The sequence below is a fragment of the Amia ocellicauda genome, chromosome 16 (genome assembly GCF_036373705.1).
Source record: "Amia ocellicauda isolate fAmiCal2 chromosome 16, fAmiCal2.hap1, whole genome shotgun sequence".
NCBI classification, from domain to species: domain Eukaryota; kingdom Metazoa; phylum Chordata; class Actinopteri; order Amiiformes; family Amiidae; genus Amia; species Amia ocellicauda.
Genome location: NC_089865.1, coordinates 28,973,518 through 29,000,238, shown reverse-complemented (window position 1 = coordinate 29,000,238; position 26,721 = coordinate 28,973,518). Strand labels below are relative to the sequence as shown.

General features: G+C 41.1%; 2 protein-coding genes and 1 long non-coding RNA gene across 3 annotated transcripts in view; 1 reads left to right on the top strand and 2 right to left on the bottom strand.

The window, feature by feature from the left end:
- fam117bb (family with sequence similarity 117 member Bb) overlaps positions 1-17,988 on the bottom strand; it is a 91,111-nt gene extending 73,123 nt beyond the window's left edge. The window contains exon 1 of the mRNA XM_066688628.1: positions 17,036-17,988. Coding sequence (XP_066544725.1) covers positions 17,036-17,729 — 694 coding nt within the window. The 5' untranslated portion in view covers positions 17,730-17,988. The remainder of the gene's footprint in view (positions 1-17,035) is intronic.
- Positions 17,989-20,045: 2,057 nt separating this feature from the next.
- bmpr2b (bone morphogenetic protein receptor, type II b (serine/threonine kinase)) overlaps positions 20,046-26,721 on the bottom strand; it is a 120,053-nt gene continuing 113,377 nt past the window's right edge. The window contains exon 13 of the mRNA XM_066688627.1: positions 20,046-23,569. Within this exon, the coding sequence (XP_066544724.1) occupies positions 23,325-23,569 (245 nt within the window). The 3' untranslated portion in view covers positions 20,046-23,324. The remainder of the gene's footprint in view (positions 23,570-26,721) is intronic.
- On the top strand, positions 22,121-23,988 carry LOC136711990 (uncharacterized). Its single transcript, XR_010804791.1, has 2 exons — positions 22,121-22,658; positions 23,027-23,988. It is a non-coding gene; the product is annotated as an uncharacterized LOC136711990 (long non-coding RNA).

Sequence of the window (26,721 nt, the reverse complement as noted above, 5' to 3'; positions counted from 1 at the left end):
GATGGTATCTTCCGGAGAGGAGACAAAAAAAAGGACTACTTTTGACTACTATTACTATAAATGGCTACTGCTTTGGGAATATTTGAAATCACAGTGATTGCAGTACTGTAGCCTTTATAGGAAATGCTATTGCAGAGAATGACCTTTAAGGTTTTGAACACACTCTGTAGTAGTTTATAAAAAGTTTTTAAAAACAGAAATCTGGATTATGCAAGTAATTGTATTAAAAGCTCAGCATTGTGCTTTCAGTAGTAACCTGTCATTTAAAAACAACAAAAAACAAAATATTTGACAATCTTAGAAATGAACATGTTCTCTACAAACAACAGTTAATAACTCCCAAAGAAAGGTGACTCCAAGCTACAAAGAAGTCTGTTTTGCAGTTGAGCCACTGTCATGCAACAATACAGAGAAGTTAGCACCTATCCAATATTTAAAAAGAGCCATGTTCACCATCAGGTGAATAACAAGAGCTATCACAAACCTCTCTCAGTCCTTTGATCAAAATAGATGTTTGTGTTCTCTGGAAATATCTATAAAAGTGAATGTCCAATTAAGGAATATTAGGAGAAGAAAAAAAAAAAAAAAAAAAACAATAGGCACAACAAATGATTTCCAAAAGGACATTTCTGAAAAAGAAATCTGTCTGTAAGGCACTTATTATATGTACATGCTTGCCTTTTCGTACTAAAAATCAAAACTGCAGAAGAGGATAATTTTGGCTATTGGAAAATTGTATGCACTATAAAAATGACTAGCCCATTATTGACTTTTGTCTACTACAGTGGTTCTTAACCTTTTACAGGCTCGCACCCCCTGCGGCGATCCATGGTAATCCCGCACCCCCATCAGGTCAAAGTTTTGACCAGGTAAAGTAGTTAAGTAAACTGGTGACCTACTAAAAATAATATTTGGAAAGTGCTGAGAAAGACTGTAAGTGTTAAACTACTGGGAAATGCAAGAAAACTAGAAGAATAAGACATGACAGGTATTGAAATACCTACCTTTGGTGTTACACAGGAAAAAGTCATTAATCAGTTTGTACTGTGTATTTGCAGACTGAGGGACTGAAGTTAGATTGAAAAATAAAATGAACAATTCATTATTGGATATTTCTTCATCCATTTATTTGAGATACTACATTCAAGTGTCAGTAAACAGAGAAATACACACAATTGGAGGTTATATCTGTGAGTGCTCAGACCAGGGGGACTAATAAGGAGCTCCTATCCAATTTTGTTTACTAGCATCAGTCTTGAAATGCAGTCTGGAGAGGCTCAGTTTATTTAGGATCATTCTGAACTGCACTACTGCAAAAAGAAAAATACAAGCTTGTCTCTTCCAATTTAGCTTGTACGTATGTAAAAACACTCTATTGAAACCGTCTGATCTATCTAGATTAAATTACATTATTTGGGCCACCTTGATAAAAACACTGCAATAAAAAAGAGCACTTCCATTGATTATTTTTGTCACATACTGCAAACACATTCACAGACCAGGGGTGTGGAATTTCTGAACAATACGTATTCTCCAAGGGACAAAAAGTTAATAAAATGGTCTTGCCCTATCATCCCTATAACACAAAATACAAAAAGTTGTGTTTAACATAGAACATAACTGTAGTTAATTTGCTAGACACAAAATAAACTAAAAACATTCAACTGACTTCATCCATAGAGTCAAACTTTTTGCATTCATCTAGACTGAAAACAAAAAAAATACTCAAAGCAGTCCATTCTTGCAAAACAATTTGCACATTGTTATGTTGCAGCAGTCTCTTGCTGTTACCACATTATCACTGGTAGTTGTTCTGGGCTCTTGAGATTGAGATTATTTTTAAGAGAATTGGTTAACCATTATATTTTGCGCTAGACATCTATACACCATTATGCTTTTGAATAAGGTTTTAAAACCCACATGAACAATTTGTGTATCCTGGTTGGCCCTAGAGATTCAGAAGATGGTTAAAAAAATGTTTTAGGCTACATGTTAAACATAGATAATTCTGTAAGCAACAGTTAAAATAGTTCATTAGTGTGCACTGCAGTGCCACTTGTCTTGCATTCATTTCAATACTATATTTTGAGTCATTAGCCTACTATTTGTATCACTTATTTTCACAGGTCATATTTTCTATTTATGTGAGTGCTGTAAGCTATATTTCACTCTGTTGATTTACACCTTGATATACACATTATATACACTCACCTAAAGGATTATTAGGAACACCTGTTCAATTTCTCATTAATGCAATTATCTAACCAACCAATCACATGGCAGTTGCTTCAATGCATTTAGGGGTGTGGTCCTGGTCAAGACAATCTCCTGAACTCCAAACTGAATGTCTGAATGGGAAAGAAAGGTGATTTAAGCAATTTTGAGCGTGGCATGGTTGTTGGTGCCAGACGGGCCGGTCTGAGTATTTCACAATCTGCTCAGTTACTGGGATTTTCAACCATTTCTAGGGTTTACAAAGAATGGTGTGAAAAGGGAAAAACATCCAGTATGCGGCAGTCCTGTGGGCGAAAATGCCTTGTTGATGCTAGAGGTCAGAGGAGAATGGGCCGACTGATTCAAGCTGATAGAAGAGCAACTTTGACTGAAATAACCACTCGTTACAACCGAGGTATGCAGCAAAGCATTTGTGAAGCCACAACACGTACAACCTTGAGGCGGATGGGCTACAACAGCAGAAGACCCCACCGGGTACCACTCATCTCCACTACAAATAGGAAAAAGAGGCTACAATTTGCACAAGTTCACCAAAATTGGACAGTTGAAGACTGGAAAAATGTTGCCTGGTCTGATGAGTCTCGATTTCTGTTGAGACATTCAGATGGTAGAGTCAGAATTTGGCGTAAACAGAATGAGAACATGGATCCATCATGCCTTGTTACCACTGTGCAGGCTGGTGGTGGTGGTGTAATGGTGTGGGGGATGTTTTCTTGGCACACTTTAGGCCCCTTAGTGCCAATTGGGCATCGTTTAAATGCCACGGCCTACCTGAGCATTGTTTCTGACCATGTCCATCCCTTTATGACCACCATGTACCCATCCTCTGATGGCTACTTCCAGCAGGATAATGCACCATGTCACAAAGGTCGAATCATTTCAAATTGGTTTCTTGAACATGACAATGAGTTCACTGTACTAAACTGGCCCCCACAGTCACCAGATCTCAACCCAATAGAGCATCTTTGGGATGTGGTGGAACGGGAGCTTCGTGCCCTGGATGTGCATCCCACAAATCTCCATCAACTGCAAGATGCTATCCTATCAATATGGGCCAACATTTCTAAAGAATGCTTTCAGCACCTTGTTGAATCAATGCCACGTAGAATTAAGGCAGTTCTGAAGGCAAAAGGGGGTCAAACACAGTATTAGTATGGTGTTCCTAATAATCCTTTAGGTGAGTATGTATATATATATATACACACATATACATATACATACATACATACATACATATACATACACACACACACACAAGTTTAAAAATAGCTGGCGTTACAATAATTTTAATAAATCTTAAATGCAGGGTGCCTTATCCCAGGGATTTTATATAGAACGCATGAGAAAGACCTAGGAGTCTATGTGGACTCCTCACTTTCTCCATCCAAGCAATGTGGGGAAGCAATAAAAAAGGCAAACACAATGCTAGTGTATATTGTCAAAAGTGTAGAATTGAGAACAAGGGCAGTGATGTTCAGACTGTACAATGCGCTAGTTAGAGCTCATCTGGATACTGTGGACAGTTCTGGGCTCCACACTTCAAGAAGGATATCGCTGCTCTAGAGGCAGTTCAGAGGAGAGCAACCAGACGTATTCCAGGTCTGAAGGGAATGTCCTACTGAGAGACTGAGGAACTGAACCTTTTCACCCTGGAACAGAGGAGACTACGTGGGGACTTGATCCAAGTCTTCAAAATCATGAAAGGCATCGACCACATCAAACCAGAGGAGCTTTTCCAGATCAGCAGGGACACACGCACCCGGGGACACAAATGGAAATTGGGCTTCAAGGCATTCAAGACAGAAAACAGGAGACACTTCTTCACACAGAGAGTAGTCACAATCTGGAATAAACTACCCAGCGATGTGGTTGAAGCTGAAAGTTTGGGAACATTTAAAAATAGTCTGGATAGGATCCTTGGATCACTTAGATATTAATAAACATCAAACGAGCACGATGGGTCGAATGGCCTCCTCTCGTTTGTAAACTTTCTTATGTTCTTAATTATCCGTATAATATTAGGATGGTACAGCAGCTCCCGTCTAAAAACAGTCCACATTCACCGATGTCTCAAATTATTTTTTTGAGAAAAAGTGAACATCATAATGCTTATGCGTTTCGACTTATCTTCCTCAGAGCACATATATACATATACACAGTATGATTTACTGCCACATAACAACAATAACACAAGTAACAGTGATCACGCAACACATGCGCTGTAAGGTACAGATTCAGGTAGATTTTGCACAGCCGGGTTTATAGAGGCGCATTAACATCTGCTAGACAGACATTTCTCCTCTGTCTGTCGCGTCTCGATTCTACTTACAAGTACAGCACGTTGTTAATACAAAATAGTTATAATAATAATAATAATACAACTGTTGAACCATCTTAATAAAAAGAAAATGGTACTTTCTGCATGTGTTTGCATTGCTTTCCAATTGATTAAAATGCAAACAAACGTTATTATTTTTATACAAATGATATCAGTCTAAATTAGCGGGGGTGGGGGTGCCTGCAGATCGAGTTCAGCCCGGCGACAGAGCAGGGCGGACCGTGTGCGCTTGCGCATTAAAGAATCTCTTGGTTGTGCTGGTTATTGTGTCACTTCTCTCTCCTCATGTCTGTCTGTGTTTCTGATGCTCATTTCTCGCCGCATCCGACACGTGTGGAAGAACCGGGAAGAACGCAAAGCGTCCTAATGACGAAAAACACTGCCGTAAAGATTGCAATTTGCGACACCACGATATAAACGATATAGCATAATATGAAACGATAGACGTTTTTCTATCGTCATACGATATATCATCATATCGCACAGCCCTAGATTTGCGTTTTTTGTGGTTCATATTTATTATTTGTTTTACTGCACAACCCAATTTGGAGACTTCAGAATAGCCTATATGCAACCCCAGACAGTAAAGCTTAATAAGCTACCAAAATAACATTGCAACCTATCTAATGTGATGCAAAGTCTAGCATGTTGTGTCACAGCTTGTCAAAACTGTTTTCAATCAGATTTTAAAATCAAACTATAACTTGATTACATGTAAACGTAATATGAGGCACAAGACCCTTTTGTGTGACCTTACTTGTCCGCCGTACTCCCGTTTTCAAATCTTTTCCCGGATGTCTGGCATTAAGAATGGTATAAAGATACACACTTATCTGTCTGGTTAATTTCAGCCTGTTTTATCTTATTTTATAGGTACAATTAAAACAATGCACCATGATCTTGTGGTTATACACACTGCCTCAAAATACAACCTTCAGCAGCTCCCTGGGGTTTAAAAGACATCAGGGCAGTCACAGTGTTGACACACTGTGCAAGTGTCAGATCTGAGTTCCAGTTCTGAGGAACCAATATTATCTACTTAATAACAGTTCTGTTATTGCTTCATATTGTGGGATAATATTGGGTAGTGTTTTACTAAGTTAAAATTATGGCATTAAACATAAATGCCACAACACGTAATTGCATTTCAACCTTCTTTCTTCAATCTGTAAAACAGTAGTTTTTTTTTTTTTTAATCTCCTCCGATTACACAAGGATGCATATACCAGAAAGTAAACAAGTTCAGTTTTTATGTTTTTTTTTTTTTTTTTTTTTTTTTAAGAAAACAGTCTGCTTTAAAAATGATGAGCCTGTAATTTTAATTTTCCTATGACCTATAAATGCACAGCATACAGCTAAAAGACTGCAGGGTGATCAGGAGTGACATTCTGGCCCTAGTGCTGTGGAATAAACAGCTCATTGTCTAGAGAGACTGTTAGCTAATTTAGACGGTTGACACAGCAGGAAAGTAAAAAAAACAACCTTCGGAAAGGTTTGCTAAAATGCAAAAGGATAAGGTGTTTATTCATCTGAAGGGATCTAAGAGCAGACTGTGAGGATCTAGTCGAAAGGGATGACTGCTTCCTCTTGTCTAGGGTTTCCCTCTCCGATGAACTCATGAATCCAGGCTGGGACATACATTTGCTTAGTTTTATTGCTCATTCTTAAACTTAATTACTGTTAAACCAGAGCTCGTCAGACCCATTTCACTCAGAAAGTCAAGAACTTTGGTAGCATGTCCCCTTGAAAACAACTGAACACTACAAGCTATCAAGTTTACAAAGTTAAAAGCACATGGATGCATTCACAGCTGTTCTTTAAATCAATAAAAACCTTTAATCTTCAGGCAACTCTATTTTATTTAAGTTAATTCAAGAACCTGTTTTCAATGTTTCAATGTATTATGATAAAGCATGCTAAATAAATTAAGATTTTCACAGTGATTATTAATCTGACAGGCATTATATGAAAACATTCAAGCACAATCAGATACGTCTCTGGTGTAATGACCAGACCAACTGCAAACAGCTGTCGAGGTGGTAATCAATCTTGTCCAAACATTTTCAAAAGGGTGGAGAAAAAGGGGGTCAAGGCTAGGTGTTGTAATACTGAGAACACAGTTAACAAGCAAACACTTATCATCAGGGCCTGTCAGAAGAGATGAACTCTTGGAAACTTGATCTTGAAGTCAATAGTAGCAGGGCTGAAGGATCACCGACTAAGTCTTCCACAAATCTCCATAAATACTAAAAGAAAGCACTGGTAATGTGAACACTAAAAAATCTCATGGATGTGGAATTTATTTAGGCAGCAGACCGTAAACAATTATGAGAACTATACTTCCGGTCCAATAAACACTATCACTAAAAAAAGGACTGGGCCGAGAAACAAAATGCAAAAGACTAATGTTCTCAATGTTTAATAGGATAGAGGGGATCTAATGACCGCTGCAATCCTGCTGCTAGTTGGCCAGTGGAGTACTGTGGCTCTCCATCCACCGAGTTGTTGCCAGTGCAGCGACCGAAGCCAGTCACATGGGCTCTTCCTCCCTCGCCCCCGACATGCTCTACTACGGAATTAATATCAGAAGCCTGAGTGGGCAACAATATTTTAGTGCAATTCACCTTGTGTTACACTCCCAGCCTTGTAGCATGGCATAATTATGTTGCTGAATCTACACGACACTTTGCCATTTCATTACAGCAATACACTCACCTAAATGATTATTAGGAACACCTGTTCAATTTCTCATTAATGCAATTATCTAACCAACCAATCACATGGCAGTTGCTTCAATGCATTTAGGGGTGTGGTCCTGGTCAAGACAAACTCCTGAACTCCAAACCGAATGTCTGAATGGGAAAGAAAGGTGATTTAAGCAATTTTGAGCGTGGCATGGTTGTTGGTGCCAGACGGGCCGGTCTGAGTATTTCACAATCTGCTCAGTTACTGGGATTTTCACGCACAACCATTTCTAGGGTTTACAAAGAATGGTGTGAAAAGGGAAAAACATCCAGTATGCGGCAGTCCTGTGGGCGAAAATGCCTTGTTGATGCTAGAGGTCAGAGGAGAATGGGCCGACTGATTCAAGCTGATAGAAGAGCAACTTTGACTGAAATAACCACTCGTTACAACCGAGGTATGCAGCAAAGCATTTGTGAAGCCACAAAACGTACAACCTTGAGGCGGATGGGCTACAACAGCAGAAGACCCCACCGGGTACCACTCATCTCCACTACAAATAGGAAAAAGAGGCTACAATTTGAACAAGCTCACCAAAATTGGACAGTTGAAGACTGGAAAAATGTTGCCTGGTCTGATGAGTCTCGATTTCTGTTGAGACATTCAGATGGTAGAGTCAGAATTTGGCGTAAACAGAATGAGAACATGGATCCATCATGCCTTGTTACCACTGTGCAGGCTGGTGGTGGTGGTGTAATGGTGTGGGGGATGTTTTCTTGGCACACTTTAGGCCCCTTAGTGCCAATTGGGCATCGTTTAAATGCCACGGCCTACCTGAGCATTGTTTCTGACCATGTCCATCCCTTTATGACCGCCATGTGCCCATCCTCTGATGGCTACTTCCAGCAGGATAATGCACCATGTCACAAAGGTCGAATCATTTCAAATTGGTTTCTTGAATATGACAATGAGTTCACTGTACTAAACTGGCCCCCACAGTCACCAGATCTCAACCCAATAGAGCATCTTTGGGATGTGGTGGAATGGGAGCTTCGTGCCCTGGATGTGCATCCCACAAATCTCCATCAACTGCAAGATGCTATCCTATCAATATGGGCCAACATTTCTAAAGAATGCTTTCAGCACCTTGTTGAATCAATGCCACGTAGAATTAAGGCAGTTCTGAAGGCGAAAGGGGGTCAAACACAGTATTAGTATGGTGTTCCTAATAATCCTTTAGGTGAGTGTACATTGTGGCCCAAAATAAAATTAGCAACTCACACTGGCATTCTTTATGCCCGTCAAAAAGCCATCCCATGTTCAAGCTAAATGAAGTGCTAGAGGAGGAAATCTGTTCTCTTCACTTCTGGTAAAGGTAGGTATTTTTGACTGCCACCAATCAGGCTCCTTCTGTGATCTGCCAGACTGATCAGTATGCTTAGGCCCAAAATCACTGCCACGGCAGACAACTGATTCAGATATATAAATAAATCTAATCAGTACATCAGAGAAAACTCATGGGAAATATTTTACAGGAAAAATACATCTGGAAACGCAGCTTGAACTGTGCAAAGCATAGAATACATTCAAATACAATTACAGAGGTATATGACTGCACAGGATGAAATAGTGAAGAAAAAAATGAAACTGATAAAGGAAATGAAATCAGTTAAAAACTATTCAAATGTCCACCTTCTCAGAATGGTCTGAATTCTCTTTAGTGTATTTTTCACTGTGTTGAGAGCTTTTACATCAGTTCCTGAGATGTGGAACGTGGTGTAAAGCATTTTCGGTTTGCCAAAAAGCACATCATATTTTTCTTGAAATTGTATAAATATGAATATGAGTATGAACACAGGACGTTACATCAACCCCTCAGTAAATTGAAGGAAGGGTGACAAACTATAAGTAAATACATACATTTTAAAGTGTGGCTGAGCAGGGATTCCACAGTGCACCCTGTAGCATGTGTGTGAGAGAAGAATACTATGGACAGTTCACTGTCCGATTTCCCACCCCTCTCTCCCCCACTACAGAAGACCAGGTTTTCATCGTGGGAGGGGTGGCCAGTTCTGACTCCAGACCAGAATTCTCTCCAAAGCTCCAGAGCACCAGACCGGATCCTTGGTTTCACTGCAGGCCTCATGCCACACTAATCAGTCAAAGCAAGTATAGGAGTAAACACACTGCTCTGTGATCCAGCATGGACTGGACTTTCTGAAATGAGTTACTGGCCTCTTTCCAGGAAGACTGTTACTGATCCTGCAAAACAAGACACAGATAGGATCCTCTAGGCTCCCACTGGACAGCAAGTCAATCCATTTCAGACTTTGCAAGCGGCAAGCGCTGCTCAAGCAGAAAAGCAAGGAACCTAATAGCTTTCCATAAGGGAGTTTCAATAGAAGCCAAAAAAGGTGGTAGTGTAAAATGTAAAAAGAAAAGAAATGCAACGCTAAAGTATGCAGACATCCCTGGAATGCCTTTGCTGTGGTTATTTAAAGGAAGGTGCACTGCGGAGAGATGCCACAGCCAGCTGGGCGGTCATCTGTCAGTCACTGTAGTGGCCACACTAACATGGCACACACTACTGCACAGAGCAGGACTTAGAAACACGTCAAAGGTAACCAGTAGAAGCAAGAGAATGAAAAACGCAACTCCTGGTGTCACAGGTGGTCATGCAGATCATCACAAGGCAGTCCAGTGAATAGAGGAGAACAGGAAACTCAGTGCACCTACACCTGCAGCCCCTCAGACAGACAGAACACCCTGTACTGCAGGGGTCTGAGGGGGTGTCCCACAACACTACCACTCACAGAGAAACAAGTGTGGCTAGTCAGGCTGGCTGTTCAAAAACAAGGAAAACCAGACTACTTTTGTATTGGTTTATTAATTATAAAATTCCTACCCCGTTTTTAAGGCAAACGACAGTTATAATCCTTTCAAATATGAAGAAGCACAACCATTATATTAAAAGGAAGTTTAAGTTTACGGAGGAACTTATACTAATCCTTCCAAATTGTTATAGCAGTCTAAGCATTAAACTTAATTCTAGTGTGTTTAGAAACCTTGACTTGTGTCTGCAATTGCTCTCCTACTTTGATCAATTACCCACTTCATTTCTATGTGAAGTATTTAGCCTAAAATCTGGTTCCACCATCTCTCTCAGCACACAACGACTATTTTTCTCATTCCTATACAGGAAGAGAATCTGGGCTCTCGTGATCAATCTCTGTTAGCAGTTTTGCCAATTTCAATGGAATTTGTGATATTTACTTTGTAAACTACAGCAAACATGTTCACACAGTTGCAAGGGCTACACATATTGTACAAAACTGCTTAACACAATGTTTTAATTAACAGTCCTACCTCAATTTAGATATATAAAGGCTAAGCTTCAGTCCCCACTACCACTACCATCAATGAGAAATACCCAAGATGGACATTTCACCGGTTCACCATGCAGAATGTGGGCACAACAACCACAGAACACACTCATCCCCAAGGTAACTTACATTTACAAAACATCCCAGGGAAATGTAGAACAGTATGTTAAATGACAGAGACAACACAAGCTTTATAAAATTGTTTCCAACCTTACAAAAATCACATGGATCTGTATTACCAAACCACTTAATTAACTGGCAAGAAAATAAAAACATTAATATAATTTCTAACAGATCATCAGTTTTTACAAGCAAAAAAGGTCTTTCAACATTCAACTTCCTTTTCAGAATTTATATCACTGCACTGTAAAATGTCCACAAATCAGTTTTTTTATGTGAAAAGATCTGCATCACTGTGTAGGAAGCTGGTGACTTTAAATGTTACACAACAGCAAATACATAAGGTTTTTATCATACAGGAAACCCTTATACTTCAGAACATAACTACATTCACTAATCATTGATGTGGTATTAATGGCCTTAAACCTTGCATATGGTTTGTTATTGCTGTGTTGTGCACTGCAGAACTCATGTTGGGTTTTACTGTGATTGGACAGATTGGAGATGATCCCATATTATAATACACATGCTAAAGCAAAGCTAACTCACTGGAAGATATTCCAGTTTCCCCGGATAAAACTCACGTCTTGCCTGCCTTCTGTCGGCACTCATGATGAGCTAGCGGCGGCCGCAGTGTCCTATTCAATTCCTATTCACTTCTTGTAAGGCCGCATATATGACTAGTATGACCATCATACAACCAATTCTTAGTGTCCATGCATGAGTGTGTATTTTTAATTAAGGTTGTTCAATATAAAAATGACACATAGACACACTATCTTTAGCATATTTAATTACTCTCAATACCTTCAAAAGCATCAATCACGCTCAAAAGCGACAGCAGATGGTCACAGTACAATGCATCTTATGCCATTTTTACATGTTAGGAATACTGTAATTGATTGTCTGACAAATTAAATACAGCAGCCAGTGAGTAAATGTCCAGCTGACCCAAATCAAATTTCACAAAGTTATAGTCAGCAGACAGTTGCATTTGAATAGTCTGTTTATCATTTTACTTTTTCATCTCATTTTCTTTATTATTTGCAAGGGATTTTCTATTCATTTGCCAAATAAAAATATACCCTATTTATGTATTTCACAACAAAAATTCAACTAAAACCATAATTAACAGGTTATTTTCACAGGTAGAGCAAGTGTTAAATTTAACCCTGTGTTCTAGTTAAACACTAGAAAGTTGATTTAACCTGAATGAAGCCACTTGCACTCCTCCTTGCAGTAAATGATAAAGGCCACTGGTCAATGCTTTACCCATACTGATATATGCTCGGCCAGGTTGAGTTTTGAAATGTTTTTCTAATACCAAAACTTTTCTTCAGATTGGACACTACAGAAGCACACACATATAGCAAGTCAATCAAGAGCCAATATCCTCTGCAGAATTCACTCACATGACTTTGGGGAATTTAAAGTGAACTACTGTGTATAGAAACCTCAGGTGGGATTAAGTGTTTTTTGTGTGCAAATGATGATGTTTGTAGTTACCATAGATCCTTTATATAGTGTATAGAGATCACATCAGTTTATTTTGTTCAGTATTAGCTCCACCTCCATTCCAAGTCCAACGTTGGAATTCTGAACACAGCTCTGGCAGAGTATTAACATAAGACACAAGGTCCTACTACCTAGCAATTATACCTCAGTCTGAGTGAACCTGTCCTGCATTACTTTTACAGTTTCCATATTACTGAGTGCACTGCAGAAACAAATCTGTACGAAAATTTAAAATTATGTTTGACCATTATCAATATTGCACCAGCAAGTAACACAGCTTGAAAAAATAAGTAAAAAAAACATTGGATGGTGAGTCACCCTTGGGTGTCCCTTTATAAATCATTGAAGGAGCCTAATAAATGTGTAGCATTGATATGCTTACCGCCCTTTCAGAGACCACACAGCAAACAAAGTATTGTGAAGGAGGACAGACCCTGACTTTCTTTAACTGTATGAAGTTACTTTTGCAGTAGTTCCGACTCCGAGTACATGACTAAATCTGAATTCCCTCCCACAAGAAATCATATTAAAAGATTACTTTACAGGCATTGTAGCAATGGCAATATCAACCCGGAAATTAATATTGGCCATAAGTCTCATGTTTGACAAGCACAGATTTAATTTTGTTTACTTGAAACGCCACCACTACACTGAAATATTGAAATACGTGTGGGGGGGAATGAAGTAAATATAAAATAAATAAGTGAACAAACAGATTTCAGGTTGAGATATCCATGAGTTTCACTGCACTGGCTGAACTGCTTGCCAGTAACTTTATTATTACTTTATTATTGCAGTGTCTCTCCGTAACTCTTCTTTTATTTTATCTCTGGGATACCACTTCAGCTGGAAACAAGGGGGCTTTCTGCATCCAGCTATTTTCTGTGTGGAAAATTAAATCTGGATGACTTGGTCTGGGCCTAATACTGTTCTGTACGTGTGCCTCACACTTCGTTAACAGGTAGGAGATGCACATTTGACCAAGTTAAACCACTAAACATCCCTAACTTTACACAATGGGCTTACACTGCATGGTTGCATACAAACTATCGAAAATGGTGCCTTTCTATTTGTCTACTTCAGAATTCTGCCATATTGCTGTATCATAAACAAAAAAATAAAGCTATTATTACCACTGCACTACACACTGAAAACGTATCTTTATGGTCAATTTTGCTAAACTTGAAAAGTAGGGAAACAGAACTGTGACTCACATATAATACCACCCATTTCTCAGCTCTGAGTTGGCAGAGTGGTTTGGTTTCGGAGAAGAAAAAACATTTGTTAAAGATGAAGATAATGAAGACTGGACAGGATCAGAGAGGCTGATTTCCCCGACTTCCTCACTGTAATCAAATCTTCAGTCCTAAACTGGGTATATAATTCCAGGGCATTCACGGCAGCTCCCATTTACATTCCACACATAAGTGTCAATCAACGTTTCATAAAAGCACAAGCACTGCCTTATTCGAGCTCAGTGCCTGAAGCGTGACCTGTCCCCCTTTGTGTGGAAGCACCGCAGTTACTGGATACACAGGACGTTTCCTGCAATAATCCCTAATGCCAATGCTAACAACACTCATCAGAGGACAGGTATATCATGCATCAGTGTGGACGGAGCATCACCCAGCACAAGCACAGCAAGTCATATGCAAGTGCAACCAGCAGCAGGATGAGCAAGGGTTTCTATGGGCACTTCAGACACACAGACCACCATGTTTCACAGCTGCCCTGGCAATACGGGCCTGTTTCACTTGACACCTCTTTGCAGACCCAGTGCTGTTCCTGCTTAAATGCACCTTGGCCTCAAACCAGAGACTGCCTTCAACTGTTGCCCTATATACAGGTTGGGAGAAACAGGAGGGGGATCATCCATTGTTTGAGCTCCCTGCAGCCCGCATGTGACTAGGCCTGCCAGCCAGATGCTACAGATCAGGGAAGTATATCGACAATGCAAATCAACTACAGTATAGTGAAAATGAATGAGAGGAAATCTAGTACCCCTAACCATTAGCACTGTGGGCTATTATGCACCCAAGTGGCCAAACAGTAAGGCCTTAAAGGGATTTTAATCACCAATGTAAAGAAAGCTTATCTTTGTTACTTATTTTTGACAAAGACAAACTTGGTCAAACTACATTTAGTTGTGAACCTTATTTACATAACATTCTCACTGTATAGTACATATTCCTTATTCCAACTTCTGCTCATTACTTCTGAAATCAAGGCATTGAAAGAAATACTCCTTCTGTGGGAATGCTATAATGGGGCTGTTTACAGCCTTCAGACTGAAAGGATACAGAGCCAAATATATCCTCACAGCAGGAAAAGCTCTTCAAAAAGACACTCTCTAAAAGCGAGAGCTCTGCAGTAGTGTTGGATCCATTACTCAACGTATTCAAATACTCGCATAAAAAAGATATATTTATTGACTGTTCTTTATATTCCAGGAATTGTGATTCAAAGTTTCATTTTTTGTTGTATTTTTATAAACTTATTTATGATTTAAAATAAAAAATAGTATAGGTAAATTAAAGCATGTGCTTAGCTGTCACTTGAGTCTATAAGTAAATAGAATTACAGTGATAACATTCCTGCAGTAACATTAATTCTAACTGGGCAAAATGCCACTGTAAATGTAATAGGCATTTCTACTACAACATTCTGTGGGAAGTATGATTATATCACTCCTGCCCCCAGGTTGGTGGCTATGTAGGAAACTAGGAATAGGTAGTGTGCTAATTGAATATTTTATTTGTGGCCTCTTTCAGATCAGAACCATTTTTCTAACATACACTTCTAATATATCCAAACTTGGGGACAATGTCCCAATTTTGCATAACAAAGAGTGTGAGAATTATACTGATCATCAAAGTCCTATAATTGTTCTGAACTAAATGCATGGTAACCTCCACAGTTCATAAAGTAAAGATCCTATGCAATTATTACATGGTGGTGCATATTGAAGTGACCACACAACCACCCAAGTACTTGTGGTTCCACATGTAACTACTGAATTAATCTATTTTAATCTGAGGATGTCTTCTGAGAGCAAATTAACACAGATTTGTAAAACTATTATTATAATTTGATCAATAGTATGACTTAAAAAGACCTGAACATATACAACAAGCATGATAAAGAGTTAAAAGACATTATTACTGTTAGTTTAAGACTGATGGACCAACACAGATTACAAGGGACTCTGGACTCTGTTGCACATATTACCAGATCAGATGACATTCTCCGTTAAATAATTAATCTTCCATAATAAGGTCTCCCCACACCACCACCAAAGGTCTTCTTAAAAAAAAAAAAAAATGAATGCAATCAGAACTGTTGCCAGAGACATCAAAATTCTTAGAATGTAAAAATGTACATTTGCTTTGAACCAAGCAAAAAAGTACGTTTCCCCATAAGCCACTCAACTAAAACATAATTGGAAGATGTCATTGCAGCCTCCTGTGTCTTTTGCAGGCTCCCCTGAATAAGAAGATTGAACAGCACTCAAACACAGACTTAATAAAGCAAAGGGGGAAATAACAGGGCTAATTGTGTACATTAACTCGTTATGATGAGGTAACCCAGAACTCTACATGAAATCTGTAGAGTGCATAAACCTCCCTTTTGACGTATCAGTTTCTGTCTCTATTGGGTGGAGCTGTGTGGAGTGCATGTATTGGCGCTTTGGGATAACTGTTGTTTTTTAATCCTCCAAGAAGTAGCTATTGTAATTTATGCATCTGCATCTGTAAATTCGACTCCCACCTTCACCGTTTAATTTATAAATGATTTCCAAGGTGCAGATCCACTATCAGAAGATCAGACATATGGAGCAGGCAAATAGCCAGCGGCTCTTTCACATTACCTTACCATGCAGTGCTTGTATAGCAAGGGAGAGAGAAATAGGAAATTGAGTGCTCTTTAATTACACAATATATTGGCAGCTGCCAAGTTTTTTCATGAGAGCAGGAATCCCTCTAGACCAAGAACATCAAGTTCTCACAAAGCAACTGGCCTCTGACCCCAGTCACCCCCACACGGTGAGCAGACCCTCCTGCCAGGCCCAGTGCCCAACGTCTCACTGCACCTCCACAACACAGATGCAACCTGGGCATCCAAGTATCAGGAATCCATTCTGCAGGAGCGGCTGCACACACCACCTACCAGCTGCCTGCATTCAACAGCAGCAGCAGCAGTTCCGTGCCCAGGCTACATTAGTTGTTTTGAATGTTGTTCCAGCAAGTGGTTAAATCCACCATATGTCTGTTATCAAACATCCAGTAATAAAAGCTGCGTGCATTGCCACAGTAAGCTCGGTGACACAATTGCAATCGTGGAAATGGGGCGATAAAAGCAGCCATGTTAGACACCAACAGAGAAGCTATGCAGACATCGGTGGCACAAGCAGGTACCGGCAAATCGCTGGCTCTCTCCCCATAGCTGTCAATGTGACAGACACACACATGAGGCGACACCGAACAAAGGGCATGTACGCACTGCTCGATTAAGGATTTTATTATTAATATTTGTATCACTGACTTCTATATTAAGAACCGAGCTGAAACCCGCGCATCCAGGCGCCACACGGATGCAGAATCACAGCGGGAGAATCGGCTCTCTCGCCTCCTGCATCAGTGCAGAGACGGGGTTAGCGGATGGGAGGCGTGGGCAGCTTTTGCAGCGATTCTCCACACCCTCCCCTTCAAAACAACACGAAGCGGGGGCATCTCGGGGCGCAAAGCGGGCACTGGCCACGTACCTTTGCACACGGGCGAGCTCGGGCTTCTTCTCTCCGGGGAGCCTTTGTGTTCCGGGGACCTCCTGTGGTGCTTCACTCTCCCACCTGACGACGACGAGGACGAAGAGGAGGAGGAGGAGGAGGAGGAGGAGGGCGATGCTGAAGACGAGGAAGGCGGCGGGACCACTGCCACCACCGGGGCTGACAGCAGGGTATCCGAGCCCCACGGCACCGCGGTGGGTGAAGGGCAGGGGGAGCCGGCGGAGGTCGGGGCAGAGAGGTGTGAAGCGGCGTGGTGGCCGTGCGGCGGTGCGGTTTGTTGCGGCGGCGGCGGGGGTCTGGTCGGGCTGCCCCGCGAGGAGGAGCCACCGCCCCCCGAGACCTGCGTGGGGCTGCCGCGCGCCGGCGCCGTCGTCTGCGTGCCCACCGCGGGGCCGCCGCGCGAGGAGGAGGAGGCGCGCGTGGGGCTCCCGCTGCGGCTGCGCGAGGGCGCGTGCGTGGCCGCCTCGATGCCGCTGCTGGCCGGCGGGCGCGGGGGCGGCGGGGGCGGCGGCGGCGGCGGCGGCGGCTGGGGCTTCAGCTGGAAGGGCACCGTCGCCTTCATGGGCAGCAGGCGGCTGCCCGAACCCATCCCTGCGCCCCCCGAGGAGCCGCCGCAAGAGCCGGACGAGCCGCTCGAGGTCGGCGAGCCGTTTCTCCGCACTCTGTGAGACATTGTATTCCCACGCGAGACACAGAGAAAACAAAGGAAAAAACGTGTTTTTATTGCAAATTACAGTTTCGGCGACGGAAACGTGCGAGGCTCGAGCGCCGCCCTGCCCAAGACGCCGTTACGAGGCTGCGCGTCCTGTGTCTGCGCCCTGTGCGGCAAGCGCCATTGACCCGGGATGCGGCGCGTCCGTCTCCGCCAGTCGCCCGTCTGAGAGCGGCTCACACTCAGGCCAGCAGCTCGCCAGGGGCTGCGCTCCGGCACCGTCCCGACCAGCTCTGCTCGCCGCCTGCCGATTGGCTCAGCGCAGGCCTTCGCCGGAGTGTGATTGGCTAGCGGCCGCCTCAGAGGCCAGCCTCCCGGTTTCTTAAAGAGACCTGCCGCTTTTGTTGAGCCGCGGCGGCGCTCGGGGTGTCGGGGCACGTCTCGGCCCAGGCCGGTGCGGCTGGCGTGGGGCTCACTCTAGCGGTGTGTAGCGGCAGTTTTACAAATCACTGGCTTACATCGGGGTATGTTTGCGATTTAACAGGCTAAGCTTTCACTAAATAACACCCGATCACTCGACTAAAAAGGTCATTATTATTGATTATTATCATCAGCACCCGTAACATAATAATGGTTATAATCACAGCAGCAAAATGAATGTTTCAGAATAAACACATGCAAAATATCAATGGCCGTGTTGGCAGTGTGCGCTGCAGAAAGCTACAGCTGTGGTCTGAGTTATCCCTGCGTCTTCATTGCAATCGCTGCAGTGAAGGACTATTAAGCTTCAGGGTCAAAATGCGTCCCCTGTGCATTCCATAGGTCGTAATAATTATGTATGGCTACAACTATATCATTAAATCATTGTATATATAATTAGTAGGCAGTCCAAGTAGTCTTTTTTATTTTTTATTTCGAAGGGCTCCAATTATCTTAGCTTGATGTATTAAAAGATTTAGGCGTACAGAGAAGAATAAAACACTGCTTTGTTGTGGGAGACACGTGTTTTTAATAGTAAATACGTTTGGGTAATGGTGACCTCTAGTGGGCATTTGCACTACATTACATGATCTATACTTTTCATTTCTAATATTCTGTACACGGTATATACAGGAGTTCATATCAATGTTCTCTTATTTGCATTCTAAGGTTCATCTTTGCATATAGATACTTTTGTACATTTTGCCCCTTCCTACCTATCATCAGTCCTCTATTCTTGCTGTCCCTCATATGATCTTCTCTTCTGCTGGCATAGGTGTACCTTCTCCTTCCTCTGCTCTGTCCTTCATCCCAATGGAAGAGAGAAGCAACTTGCTTGGTGGAAGGAATTGAGAAGCAAAGCCTGGCAGTGTTAGGGATTGCATGGGATGGGTTCAAGGTAAACCAGGGAAATGTGTGTGACCTGACACAGAACCAACTGCAAGAAACAGTAAAAGCTGTGATCAGTGCTGCGTGTTTGTCAGAAGTGTTGAGTTTTATTATTTAGAAATGGAATCCACTGCATTAGTGTATAAACAGATTTTGGTTTGTCGGTTTCCCATTATCCTGTCCATCCTTCTTGAATTTCCGTTGGGGATTGTACAAAACAATTGTTGGTTTAGTTTGTCTTTCGAATGTGGTGGCTACACTGCCACACTGAGGTTTAATGCTGAATTGCATGTTTCTTTAAGTCCCATTCACAATATCAATTGCAGGGCCCTAATTATAATGCACATACATTTCACTGTCAAATATTGCCATCCTCATACATGCAAGCTAATACTAACATAAATACAACATAAGTCAGAGCAGCAGGTCTTCCCTGTCGTAGCACCAACTTTGTGTTCTGCCAGGCTTTGGTCTTAGTCCAGAACAGCTTTCCCTGGGAGGAATCTCACCAATGCCGAACACTTGATGGAAAGCCAATTTCTGTATGTTTTCCATCAACATATTCTCATATTTCATCCTTTTTAGGTATTATACCAATGTGTGTGGACAGACGGTAGGTTAACGTCCTAAAACAGATGGATAAGCTGTAGCTATAGGTCACATGTCTACAGTGTGTGGACCTATATTGTCACTCCAGCCCCAGAGACAGCATGGGCAGTGCAAGGCTAGGGCTTGGTCTGAAGATGCAAGTGCCTACAAACCACTGGTCCACTGTATAACTGACCTTGCATGCCATGTAAAACATTCGATTTCTACTTTAGATACGACTTCCCCTTTTTGTTTATATTTTTAAAACCATGTTCTGCACCACAGAAAACTGCATGTGAACTGAAATTCAAACTTAGCAGCCTGAGAAAAGAACTGTGATGGTATTAATATATATGAGAAAAGGTCAGACCAACAAAAACATTGTTTTCATTAATATAATCTTTAATTAATGGAATAATGCATAATTTTACAGCAAGCTTTTTAAATGTCATTGTAACATGTATTCTTCTGAACAAACTAGAACATCAGTTTCATTTGTTCATTTCCCTAAGTACCAAAGCGCTTACTTACAAGCATCATAGAAAACGTTTCAGTGGATTTCAACAATCGCTTCTGAACTGTCAGAAAACCAATCAGCTTTGAATCTTCACAATTATTTCAGAAAACACAACTTTTACAGCTCAGCTATATATCCCCATAACTCATACAAAAATGAAAACTTTAAAATAGATGCTGTAAGATAGTTTGCACCTTCAAATAATACTAAGAAATAGTCATGTAGTGATTGTTTACTCTGGGTTTTGCAAGGCAATAAAACTCAAATGATTTTGGAGAGCAGCATTGCTTTTCTTGAGCTATATTGATTAGATATGGCAGTCAAAGGTTTCAGGTAAATAATAGCAGATATCTTACAGAATTTGGTTCCATGTCTTTTGAAAATCATAAAAGACCACCTGCAAATTAGAATTTAGGTTCCAATTCCTCTCAAAGCAGCTCAACTAGCAAACTCACAAGGAACGTCCCAATGCAAATTTGTCAATAAAACATGTTCTGTGACTTTTTGTGCTAATACACGTGATGTCGACTTTAAGCATTGGATTTAAGTGTTTCCAGCGTGTTTGCGTGAGTATCTATATACACAATTCCACTGTGTCACCCAGTAATAATTGTTTATTGCATAAATAAGAAAATCTATATTAACAATAATATTATTTAAAATGTATTTTGAGTGTTAGATCTTGAAGGTGTGTGAGTAATGTACTCATCAGTTCTCCATCTATAAGAAACCAAATCATTACAAGTGTTGAGGAGTTAATATAATCTTTATGCCATACTAACTTAAGTAAACTGTAGCCTGGCTCTTAAAATATGTTGCTAATATGGGGGGGGGGCTTTGATCATTCTTATTAAATTCAAGGGTTCACTAGATGTGTGTGTGTGTAACACACGAACACACACATACATGCAAGTCTTTCTGCAATCTGCCATAGACGACCCCAACCAATCAATGTGCCCACTGCAGGAAAAGCATAAATATGCATTATAGAACACAACTGTATTATATACAAGCTTATCTACACTAATTGTGTAACTGCTAATTAAACCAAGGAAATGTGTATTAACTGTACATGTGCTTTTTGGTTGAACAAGGTATCTAACTGGGATCTCCCAGCTCCTTAATCTAGCATAGTGAGGAAGTGCAGTACACAGTCTAAAATAGTGACGCATTAACTCACTGGGAGAGAGGAGTGTCAGGGAAAACAATCTACTGAATGAAGGGATCATTCAGGGAAAAAGGAACATTTCAGGCTGATTAAAACATTGGAATTTGGACAGTGATATTTTATTTCCACTTTTTTGCCTTACATCCCATTAAATAGGATGCATATGTGGAATTTTAGAATCAAAATCAGAGAACTGCTCAAATTCGCCAAGATAAATGGCAAACCTAAAACTGCCAAGTCCAATGAATGCAATACAAACGCAGCACATAATATAATTTTAAGCTGTAATAGCCTTATCACACACAATAAAATATGAGACACGTTAGATGCATTGTAGGAGTAGTGTACTGTAAATACTACTAATATTTTTTAAAAAGATCAAAATTAAAAGTTTGGCTCTCAAAAATATTGTTTCGAAACCACCTCCTTCTGGCAACGTTGGAGAATCATAGCTTAGGTACGTTACACAAACAGTAGGGAGAACAAAACTGACAGGACAGAAGTTTTTAGATGGTCGCTGAGATTCCAGAAAAGATGATTTACAATGCGTCTTTGTCTTCCCTCTGTAGCGATTACCACAACACAAAAATGTTTTACAGAGAAAAACAAAAACCAGGAAAGAACTAAAGACTGTGGGGGTGGGGTTTTTAAGAGCTTGCATTGTATGGTTTAGAGTTCTGATTGACAGGTCGGTAGTCTCCTTCATCCTTTAATGGCCGTTCAGGGAAAACCTCAAGGACAGTCCAACAACTGGTCGCCAAACCTCCGATACCGAGAACACGGGGAAAAAACTGAATGCACGAAAACATGAAAAAAGCACCAGCTTGTTGTGAAGAAGAAAACCAGTCAGGCTTGGCAGACGAGCGCACAAACACGGCAATCAGGCTGATGTTCCAAGCATTAGGGTTTCAGTTGCATAGAGAGATGGGAAAGGAGTCAACACTTTCACAACATTACTGAAGCAGACAAGTCACATTCAGTCTCGCAGACACGCAGTTTCAAGCTGCCGCAGTTTGTTTCGGCACCTTAAACGTCCCGACTGCGAGCAGAATGATTTAAGTTTGGTTGGTTGCTGTTCTCATTTTCTTCTGTCAGACTCCAGTAACACAGCTTGGTGTTACTCAAAAGGAGAGAAGTTACAATAACCCCCACGGTTATTTTTTGTTTGTTGTGTTTTTTTTTCCCTCCTCAGGTTTTTCAACCACTCTGTGAGAAAGCAAAGGATTGTCTTCAGTGCCGCGGTGTCCTGTCAGGAAGCCAGAACGGAGGGCCCAAGCCAAGGGAACTGGACAGATGCAGGATTGCCACTGTAAGTAAGTGCACTGCTTAAGAAACTGCCGCAAAAACATATCGAAAAACACATTGAAACGAAAGCACTGCAAAGCTAAAGCCTATTGCACATTTCAAAACATAATACAAAAACAAGGAATACAAAGATATTACACGCGTGAATACATGAACATAGAAATCTACTTTTGCATACATTTAACAAAAAAAGTGAAACAAAGTCATTGCAGTCAACCCTGTCTTAAAGACCACTCTTTTTTTTTAAGACCATTTTATATATGGATACATTATAAAACTGGTCTGTTGATTGTAATTCAATGCATTGTCATCTTTTATCGTTCCTGCTTAGCATTTAAGACCACTTTCTATATATTTTTTTCTTTCTTTCAGGTGGTCACACGAGACAGACTGTGCCATTAAGATGATTAAAAACAAAAAGTGCAAAAAAAAAAAACAACAAAACAGCCTTTCAAGCAAACATACAATGTGGAAATGGAGGAAAACAACCAAAATGGAAGCATCTGTAAGCCAATTTTGCTGCATAGCTGGATTCTATTTAAAGCAATTCTTTGAAGGATAAGTGAGCGGAAAGTTAAGCTGCTTGAATTTTTTTTTCTTGTCGTTTTTTTCTTTTTTTTTTTTTCTCAAGTGACATTGAAATGTGGAAAGGGAAACAAATGCCAACAGTTCACAGGCAAGTCATTCCGTTATCCGTGGGAACGGTTGCTGTGGCTGTGCCCCCGCCCACCAGGTAGACGGCAGTGCTGGATTTGGAGCGGCTGGCCGCCTGCTGGCTGTTGTTGTTGACCTCGCTGTCCACCGGCTCTGTGGAGATCACCCAGGTGGACGGGCGCCACCTCTTCAGAGAGTAGGGTGTCTTCACACGCTTCTTGATCTTCTCGCCAGAGCCCGCCTTGCCATCCCTCGATTCACCTTTAATGAAAGGAACGCAGTTGTAATATTTGGCTGCCATTTTGGACGATGAATGCCTTTCTACAGCTTAGATCTTACATCCCAACATATCTTTCAGTTACCATAAAGACAGATTAGAAATGAGTATGGATTTGTATTCATTTTAATTAGAAGTCTATCTGTTCCATAAGGTCTGTGTGATTTTGCATGTTGCTTTTAGATCCGTCTGTTTCAATCAAATATGTTTTTTGAATCTACTGAAAGGAGGAACTGCTTGAAGTACAGCACAGGCTTTGGTAAATGGTGTTTCTTCAGTTTTCTCTAGGCTGAAGCAGTGTTCAGCACAGCATTAAGGCATAGTATACTTAAAATGTACAATCTGTCTTCAACTAAACTGAATCACTGAATACCAAACTTTGAAATGAAGGCTTTACACATCATTTCGCGCAGAACTGTGTATATATTGTTCTGCCATCAGATGAAGACGTAGTCACCTAGTAAGAGAATCGACACACTTTTAGTTTTGAGAGGGGGATTAATCAATTAATGCGCTCTAGACACTGTGTGCCAGACAGATCCTTTCTGGGCAATGACTGTTAACAAAGTCTAACTACGGCCAAATGTTTTCCGGATGTTTATCAAGCTGCTGGAATTTCCTTCCTTTCCTTTCCAGTGGTGAAAACCAAAAATGTGTCTTGAAATAGAAGGCTTTCATAAAGGCTTGTGCTATGTATGATAAGGCTGCTGTAGTAGTGTGGCATGGTCCGCTCAGGGGGCTGAAGGCAATCAATCGGGTTTATTAGTCCTAAATCAAGAAATGTTACTTTGCAAACGCATTGTTAATCGCACTGTGCTGAGATTAATACCAAGACCCTTTCATCAGCTAGAAAGATTAGGCACAAAATATCAGGCAAACGAAGACACGTCTGACCATCTGAGGCCGGAGCCCCCAATCTGTCTGCTTCATGTCAGTTAGGGCTGGGCGATATGACTTAAAAATAATATCTCGATATTTTTAGAAGTTTGGGCGATACACGATATATATCTCGGTATTTCTTTATTTTATCCAATCAAGCCACAAAATAAGACCAAAGACATTCAAACTACAAGTATTTCGTTAATCCTCTCTGACTGTCACGTTTCGATTCTACTTACAAGTACAGCACGTTGGTAATACAAAATAGTATTATTATTATTATTATTATTATTATTATTATTATATTATTATTATTATTAATACAACTGTTGAACCACTTCACCATCTTAATAAAAAGAAAATGGTACTTTCTGCATGTGTTTGCATTGATTTCCAATTGATTAAAATGCAAACAAACGTTATTATTATTTTTATACAAATGATATCAGTCTAAATTAGCGGGGGTGGGGGTGCCTGCAGATCGAGTTCAGCCCGGCGACAGAGCAGGGCGGACCGTTTGCGCTTGCGCATTAAATAATCTCTTGGTTGTGCTGGTTATTGTGTCACTTCTGTCTCCTCATGTCTGTCTGTGTTTCTGATGCTCATTTCTCGCCGCATCCGACACGTGTGGAAGAACCGGGAAGAACGCAAAGCGTCCTAATGACGAAAAATACTGCCGTAAAGATTGCAATTTGCGACACCACGATATAAACGATATAGCATAATATGAAACGATAGACGTTTTCATATCGCACAGCCCTAATGTCAGTAAACAGGAGTGTAAGGGCCCACCGGTCAATAACACTTTTCTGTGGGACTCTCTCAAAAGAGACCATTGGTGCATTAGCAATCGTGGAAAAGGAAGTGGATTGCTCCAGCAGGCCTTCAATATCTGCATTCTGCCATTAAGCGTGCTGAAGTCAACACCTGACATGTCTAATGGACTGCAGAAACAATAGCTTCACCATTTCTCATGCTCCATTTCAAGCTATCATGTAACTTGGCCAGTTGGTCGATTAGCCAGTTTCTCCTGGGGGTCTGTGTGCTCTAACTAGGGCCTGTCAGGTCAGCACTGGGTCAGTATGCACTCAAAGTTACCTGTCAGCATCTAAAATAACTAAATCACTTCTCCCTTGCTTATTTCTTCTTCACAAATGAAGTTGTTGCTGCACTGCCCTGTTCCGGTAGATGGCTCAGACTAGGTGCTAATCAGGCACTACTTCCGCAGTGATGTTTCTCTAACGCTGCAGCCTGTCCTAAGCAGCCACAGAACCTGACAACATCAACACTATGTTTTCGCCTGTGTAAAAATGCAGTGAAAGTGAAATGTTTTGTTTAAAGTGTGCCAGTGGGATAATTGTGCACGTCATTAAGTGTGATCCTTCTTGCAAGCCTTGCAAAGGTACAGTGAGGGAAAAAAGTATTTGATCCCCTGCTGATTTTGTACGTTTGCCCACTGACAAAGAAATGATCAGTCTATAATTTTAATGGTTGGTGTATTTTAACAGTGAGAGACAGAATAACAGCAAAAAAATCCAGAAAAACGCATTTCAAAAAAGTTATAAATTGATTTGCATGTTAATGAGGGAAATAAGTATTTGATCCCCTATCAATCAGCAAGATTTCTGGCTCCCAGGTGTCTTTTATACAGGTAACGAGCTGAGATTAGGAGCACTCTCTTAAAGGGAGTTACCTGTATAAAAGACACCTGTCCACAGAAGCAATCAATCAATCAGATTCCAAACTCTCCACCATGGCCAAGACCAAAGAGCTGTCCAAGGATGTCAGGGACAAGATTGTAGACCTACACAAGGCTGGAATGGGCTACAAGACCATCGCCAAGCAGCTTGGTGAGAAGGTGACAACAGTTGCTGCGATTATTCGCAAATGGAAGAAACACAAAATAACTGTCAGTCTCCCTCGGTCTGGGGCTCCATGCAAGATCTCACCTCGTGGAGTTTCAATGATCATGAGAACGGTGAGGAATCAGCCCAGAGCTACACGGGAGGATCTTGTTAATGATCTCAAGGCAGCTGGGACCATAGTCACCAAGAAAACAATTGGTAACACACTACGCCGTGAAGGACTGAAATCCTGCAGCGCCCGCAAGGCCCCCCTGCTCAAGAAAGCACATGTACAGGCCCGTCTGAAGTTTGCCAACATCTGAATGATTCAGAGGAGAACTGGGTGAAAGTGTTGTGGTCAGATGAGACCAAAATCGAACTCAACTCGCCGTGTTTGAAGGAGGAGGAATGAC